This window comes from Notolabrus celidotus, chromosome 9 (genome assembly GCF_009762535.1).
Source record: "Notolabrus celidotus isolate fNotCel1 chromosome 9, fNotCel1.pri, whole genome shotgun sequence".
NCBI classification, from domain to species: Eukaryota; Metazoa; Chordata; class Actinopteri; order Labriformes; family Labridae; genus Notolabrus; species Notolabrus celidotus.
This window is the reverse complement of record NC_048280.1, coordinates 29907523-29915177: the sequence shown is the minus strand read 5'-3', so window position 1 is coordinate 29915177 and position 7655 is coordinate 29907523. Positions and strand designations below refer to the sequence as shown.

Below are 7655 nucleotides of genomic sequence, written 5' to 3'. Positions count from 1 at the left end.
AGCTTTAAAACCATAAGTATGTTTACTTATGCTAGTGTAGTGAATGATTTTAGTTTTGACCTTTGTAATACTGTCAGTATAAATTATGATACGGTTCAATTTCTCTTTTTCAGTGAAATCAGAAATGGATCATAGACTGCTTTTGCTTTTCTCCATATTTGGTAAGTCCCATTATCCTAAATCAGTGTGTTTTAATGTTTCTGTGAGCCACAAAAGTATTAATAATCTTTATTAAAATTAAAACAGAAACCTACAGGAGTCTCAGGACTTCAGACTCGGGCTGTCAGTGTCCTTACACTTAATGACTTTTCAAGTGATTTTATCCTTCTTTTCTTGTGTTTATTTTAAATTGTTGCTCTATGTTGGCTATGACTGTTGCCATGGTTAGATTGATTGAGGTATCCATCAAAGAGTTTGCTGCCACGCCCACACAGTCCTGAGAAATGGTCTGAACTGGAAAATAAGCTGTTTTTGAACAGGGTTTTTTCATAATTATGAATGTTTATTTTCACTCAGATTTTATCTCTCTCTCCCTCTCTTAGACTGTATTTTCTGCCAAGGTTTCATTTGTAAAACTTTGTTAAAAGGCATCTATAAATGATTCATAATATCAGTTCCACACAAAATGTTGTCAAATATTCCTTTTATCTCTTGTTCCACAGGATTTTGCTCAACCTCCCTTTATGATCATCGTCAATTTCACTACATCGACTTGAAAATGATCTGGACTGACGCTCAACATTACTGCCGAGTGAAATACACCGACCTGGCTACCACTGAAAGCAGCACTGACATCAGCAAGCTTAACAGACCTGACATCTCAAGTGCTTGGATTGGACTGACTGATGACCCAGTGTCCTGGAAGAATACCATGGGCAAAGACAGATGGTCAAGTACCGGTGAAACTAGTGAAAGCAGTTATCAACACTGGCAAAGTAATCAGCCAGATAACATCGATGGAGAAGAGTTTTGTGTGGAATCCAATCTGGGTGGAGCATGGGTTGACAAGAACTGTAACCATCAATCTTTTTTTGCTTGTTACAATGGTAAGATAAATTTGATGATTTCAAGAATGACTTCAATACAATACTCCTTATAAAGTAACAAAACTACACTTTCTCCACAACAAAAGCATCACCAAAAAATATTGAAACACTGTTGTTCTGTCTGAGTGTGTGTGTGTTTGTGTGTGTGTGTTTCTGTGTGTGTGTGTGTGTGTGTGTGTGTGTGTGTTTCTGTCTGTCTGTCTGTCTGTCTGTCTTTCTGGTAAAAAAAAAACATTATCAATTAAATTAAATTAAAAAAACTTTTTTTGTCCTCAGGAGGCAAATATTCTTACAACCAGTACTTACATATCTTTATACACATTCATCTCTCTCTCTCTCTCTCTCTCTCTCTCTCTCTCTTCGCTGAGTAAGTGAACATGGTGCATAAGAATTCAAGTACAATGGGAAATGAATATGTAGAGAGTGTTTAAAAAACTAGTACAGAAAAAAGAAGGTGGTCACAGTTCATGCTGAACAAAGTACCTGGTAAATAAGGTACTTAGTTACTAGTTATGTACCAACTATAAAAGGCAACTTATACTGAATGAATATCGTGGTTGTATTGCAATGATACAACAGTAAAGACAAGTTACCGGAAAGAGGTCCTTACACTGGTGCTTTTGTTATTTTCTTCATCTGTTATGAATGCCAATGGAAAAATACTTATGTTTTCAATGAACCGTGAGGGAAAATATTAAATTGAATGATTATGACAGAAAAGATGGATAAGGTTAGATGTTTATTTTGTGATGATTCTGTTTGGTTTTGTTGTAGTTTTTTTTTTGCTTTTGTTCTCCTTCACCCCCTCCCCTTTCTGTTTTCCTTCTCCTCCAGGTATGTGAGTGTCAGGGGGTTGGCTGGCTTCTCCACTCAGCAGCAGACGAGGCACACCTGGCTTGACTTAACTAATCATCCTGTCCATAAAAGCCTGGTCTTCACTCCACTACTCAGCCAGATAATTCTGTCTTGTTCGGTACTCCGGTGTGCCTCACTGCTTCAACTGAACCTTGCCTGTGTTCCCTGCGTCGCCATCAGGATCACCTTTTCTGGCCAGCCAGCTCCCTGCCTTCACTGCCTGTTTTGTTTTTGAACATTAAATGGTTTATTTTTAAATTATTTACCTGCTTCAGCCTGCCTTGGGTTTTTTCCTGAACTGAAACCTAACAAAATAAATGTGAATGAAAAGATTAATTCACTCCATAAATTGGCTAATAAGAGTACAGTTGTCCTTATACAGCCAAACAATAGCACATTAGTTTTTACCTTTGCTAGCGCTTCCATGATATAATTTATTAATCAATAGAATTGGCCTTAGATCAATACTATGTGTCAAATTGTTTGTCACCAAGTATTGCCAAATAGGATCCTTTGGTGTAACCGTGGGCTAACCTCATATTACCCATTGCATAACTGACACCTTCTAAAGTTCTCAAGTACCTCTGAACACCTCAGGGTGAACACTGCAAAGCACAACTTGCAAAAAGTGATCTTACCTTGAAGTTTCTCTGTGGACAATGAAATCAGTAATTGGCATGTTCTTAAACATGCTGTCATCTATATTTACTGTATGTCAACCTCACTCAAAGATATGGGTTTTTAGCATAAGCAGGATAATGCTCTTAAAGGTGACCATTATAAGGAATTAAAGGACCCCTCCCACATCCTCCATAAATTCATCCTCCTCTGCTGTTCAAGTCCCTCACACATGGTGTAGCAAAACACAATGAAAATCCAGCTGTTGATAATGTTGTGAGAACTAGTTAAGACCAAGTAACCAAGTCCTTAACCATTTCCATACATCAATGTGTACTGCTTGTTTACTTACATAACTGAGTTGCTTGTTTACACACACGACCATCTTCTCATACTTTAACTTTTTTGTTTTGAAGCTTCAAATCCTGAAAGCCAGAAGACATATGTTGTCATTGAGACAGCAATGAACTGGACAAACGCCCAGACTTACTGCAGAACTCACCACACAGACCTGGCTATGATCGAGAATGCTGAGGAAGACGACGCGCTGAAATCCGCCAAAGGTTCGCTTGCTGTTTGGATTGGCTTGTACCGGAACGCATGGAAGTGGTCTAACAACAGAGAAAGTTCCTACAGAAACTGGAAAGAGGGTGAGCCAAATAACTTCAAAGGTGACCAGCACTGTGTGACCAGTACTAGGGAACACATGTGGACGAACAAGCCCTGTACAGAGAAATTTCCCTTCTGGTGTGAACAAGGTAAAAAAAAAAAAAGGACTTTCATGAAAACTTGTTTTTGTTTCAAGTCAAAAATAATTCTCTCCTCATTTTGTTGTCACATGTTTGTTGTTGCATGTCCAGTCCCTTTAAAGAAAAACATCTTGAAGATGAAGATTCATACTGATGCTGACCTTTCAGATCCTGCTATAAACACCCAGCTCCTACAACAGGTAAAAGTCCATCCAGTTTTCCTGTCAGTCTGTGCACTGAAAGCTCTACTGCAGATGAATCCCATTGTGTCTGCAGAACGTGCTTCACTGCCTGTTTATGTAAATGAAAAATGGAAAATATAACTTATATTTTCAGGCCTCATAAAGGAAACACAAATTGAAAAATGATGTCACAGTGGCTATGTAAACATAATATTTACAGTCTTTGGTCAGATGCTGCATCAATACTTCAATTGAAACCTAAATACCCAAAACGTTGGGGTGCTGTGTCAAATGTTGATTTAAAACTGACTTTTATGGTTTGCAAATTATGTAATCCCTTCATCTGATTGAAAGTAGTTCAAAGAAACATATAAAATGTTCAAATTGAAAAAACATGGTGTAATGAAAATATATGCTCATTTTAAATCTGATGTCAGCAACAGGTTAAAACAAACGTTAGGACAGGGGCATGTTCACCACTGTGATGCTTCTTCTCTTCTTTTAACAACACTCAATAAACAATGGGGACCAAGGAGACCAGTTTCTGGAGTTGTAAGAGTGAACTGTTCTCCCATTCTTGCCTGATATACCATTTTAGCTGCTCAATAGTTGTGGGTCTGTTTGTCACATTTTTGTTATCTCAGGCAGGCCAGTTTAGCACCTAGACAGTTCTACTACAGTTTATTACCTGCAGTATGTGGTTAGGTGGTGTATTACTGAAATATGCAAGGTCTTCCCTGAAAAGGCATTGTCTGGTTGGCAGCATGTTGTTCCAAAAGCTTTTTATATCATTCAGAATTAGAAGTGCCTTTCTACATGAGTAAACAAGCATTACCATGGGCACTCGTGCATCCTCATACCATCACTTATTTATTGTATTTTGCCTTGCATAATTTAATGATAAGTATAAGCTATTCAATTCACACAATTCACATCATTTAATGTGATGATGAGCAAGAGCTATATATTGTACTGTCAACTGTTAGGGTTGTGAGTCTGCCATCTGCTTACTGTTTTTGCTGGCAGATTCTGCTGCTGATGTGTCTGCACTGTATTTCATTCTGTTGAATATTTTAAGTAAGGATGGTTATGAGGCCTTGAGCCACAGTAATGACGTTGGTCTCAAACTCCTGGAGAAATAAAAGAAAACACAGAGCTAGACACTGAGTAACGATTAGCCTCACCTTAGTTAGCTAACGCCTATGAGCTAACTTTAGCTTCAGCAGACCTCTGCAAATCCATCATAACATAATTTCAAAACTAACTTTAATCCATTCCACTTGATAAACAATGGCATTAAGAAACAAACTTACTTGTGATTTTGCACCTCCAGGTGAACTTGCGGATGCCATTTCGTGAGAGTGCGCTCATTACTAAGGGTCTACGAAATACGTTGGGTTCCGACAGAGTGCTGCAGCCGCAGTCTTCAATATGCAAATTATATGTAAATCACGCCCTCATAGCCCCTCTCCTCAAACCCTCCCCTCCACGCCAAAATTGAAATCTATATTGAAAATATAAACAGTAATTGGAAAAAAAGTGACATCACAGAAATTAAATATGATTGTCATTCGAAAACAGAATACAAAATTGCTAGAAATTAAATAATATAACATTTGATGTCTGTGAATTTAACTTCAGTGAAACGTTTTCAATGCCAGTACTTGTTTTGATGCCATTACAATTTTTTACAATACAAGTGTTTCAATGCCAATGTTTTTTTTTTTTTTTCAGTTTCAGGTTGTGTTTTCAATGCCAGATTTTATTTTCAATACAAAACATTAAAGTCATCGTTTTGGCTCCATAAGATTATGGCTTTTGTACTGTGCACTGATAACAAGCCATGTGTTACCTGTCCTCTCACAGCTGCCATTATGTCCTAAAAGAATGCAAAATTTTTATTCATCATTACAACAGGACAGTTTTCCACTTCACCTCGATCCATCTCAACCTTTGTGTGGTGTTGAATTGACCCCTTAAACATTTTTACAAAAATGATAAATGATGCAAGAATCAAAATATTTAAAACCTGAAACTCCATGGCCTTATCCTATTATCCGTGAAGAATACAAAATATCATTGAGTGTACGTGCTACAATACCCCCACACATTTATGTCCCTCATAGACGTTGGGGATAATTTGACCCGTATACAAACAAATACACAAAGATGCACAAGAAAGTGTTCACAGACTGAGACACACTCAGTCACTCTCTCACTGAACCTCACCAACACACACACACACACACACACACACACACACACACACACACACACACACACAAATACACATACACACACACACACACATACACACCTCTTTCAGTGTGTTTTGTTTTTGTACCTTTCCCAACTTTTTTGAAACATACTACTGGCATCAAATTTAAAATGAGCATATATTTTCCGTAAAAAAAATTAACTGGTACAGTTTTGACATTTGATACGTTGTTTTAGCTCTGTTTTCAGTTAAATACAGGGTGAATAATTTATAAACTTTCTGTCTTTGTAAGCATTTTATACAGCATCCAAACTTTTCTTTGGAGTCAGGATTGTATTTTCTACTTAACATATGAGTTAAAACACTATCATGTTATTTCACAATGCTTCTCCAACACAACCTGTGTTAATTCACAGGTAGGTGCTATGCTGTCAGAAAAAAACAGAACACGTTAACTTGAAGTGGAGGATTCAACCCAGGAAACAAGAAGAAGGAAAACCTAAAGCCAACGATCAGTGTCCAGCAGAGTGATGGAACACTAAGCCTCCTGTTTGAAAGTTTCAAACCTTTTTGTAGTTTATTTTCATCACTGAAGGTCAGCAAGAAGATACATTTTTAAAGGGTTGTTAAGGGGGAGATTTTGCCCAATGTTCAGCCTCACCTCTGTCCTTCCTTGTGAGATACATTGAGGGGAAAAAATGAAATTGTTGCTGATGTTCTCTGGATTTCTGTTTCAGCATTGATTTTGGTCTTTGTTGCAAACAAGTCACAAAACTAGGTCTTATCCCGATGTACGAGCATGAGAATTATTAATCTGGTTTTATTAGATTACTGTTTTGAATACCTATTTCCAGAAGGTTTGGCTCTTCTCAATGGATCTTTGCTTTTAGGGACAGGCTGCTGCTCAGGATGCAGCTCTGATCGCAGACTCTGGAGGACCAACTTTTATCATATCAATCTGCAAGAAGAGGTCTGATCAGTTTAACATTTGGTGTGTTTATTTTTGGAAAAAGGGAAAGACAAAAAGCAGAGAAAAAGTAAGAGAGGTTTTAAAGAAACTGGAGACATCTATAAAAGTGATGATGGGACATGTACTAAACACTAAAGAGAACAGGGTGTTTGAAGACAGGTAAATAAAAAAGCAAATGTCAACGCTTTCAGTGTCAGGGTCAAGTACCAAATCCTAACTTCACCTGTGGGAGTGATCAGTGTAGTGTTCGTAATAACAGCTAGAATAGCTTATTTGAAGAAGGCTGGATGCAGCTCCAAATTTGAATGTACTGATTTTTAGTGGATATATATACTTTAAATGAATAACAATTTATTTATACATATTTTGTGTTACATTAGTGGCGTCTTAAGTAAACAGCTGTGTAACAAGTGGGTTCCACAGGAATTCTACTGATGCGTGTTGAGTAGGGATGACCACAATTAATCGATTATCGATTAATTGATTGTTAAGAAATTACTCGAAACACACATTTTTGTTATCAATTTTCCGTCACGTGGAACAAACATCATGTGGTCTCATGTTACACTCATCTATCAGGGAGGTGTTTTAAGTTTAAAGCATGTTTCATTATGAATCAGCTGTTAAAGGTGTTGCGCACAGCGGAGACGCTCAGCTGGCGGCTGCGGCTGTGCGTCAGGTCTCCACTTGCGCTTTTTAAAAGAGGATCAATACAAAACTGCTGCCAACAACAACACGGACACAAAGGTTGACAGCTTTAAACAGGATATTTCCTGATTGAATACACATGTTTATTTTTCTCAATAAGAACAAGTAGACAGAAAACTGGACACTGTGAGTCTGAAGTACTTTTCTGTTAGTATTATGAGCCTTCACTTTATAAGATTATGTCCGCGGAGAATATTTTAATGAGCCTGATTGTTGATATTCTGCGTGTCAAACGTGTGCCCATTTTCAATCCCGTCAGTTATATGCATTTTGTTGCTGAAAAAAAATTAATTTAGGGGGAAAACAACC

The 7655-nt window shown here is 37.5% G+C and overlaps 1 protein-coding gene and 1 long non-coding RNA gene across 2 annotated transcripts; one reads left to right on the top strand and one right to left on the bottom strand.

Annotated features, from left to right (window-relative positions):
* The first annotated feature begins 881 nt into the window (after positions 1 to 881).
* Positions 882 to 6165, top strand: LOC117819191 (C-type lectin lectoxin-Enh4-like). The gene is made up of 4 exons (XM_034692439.1): positions 882 to 1046; positions 2936 to 3277; positions 3380 to 3468; positions 6085 to 6165. The coding sequence occupies exons 2-4, from the start codon at positions 2983 to 2985 to the stop codon at positions 6121 to 6123; spliced, it is 423 nt and encodes a 140-aa protein (XP_034548330.1). The 5' UTR covers positions 882 to 1046; positions 2936 to 2982; the 3' UTR covers positions 6124 to 6165.
* On the bottom strand, positions 1782 to 3271 carry LOC117819192. Its single transcript, XR_004632476.1, has 3 exons — positions 3031 to 3271; positions 2872 to 2944; positions 1782 to 2206 (listed from the first exon to the last, which is right to left on the bottom strand). It is a non-coding gene; the product is annotated as an uncharacterized LOC117819192 (long non-coding RNA).
* Positions 6166 to 7655: the final 1490 nt, after the last annotated feature.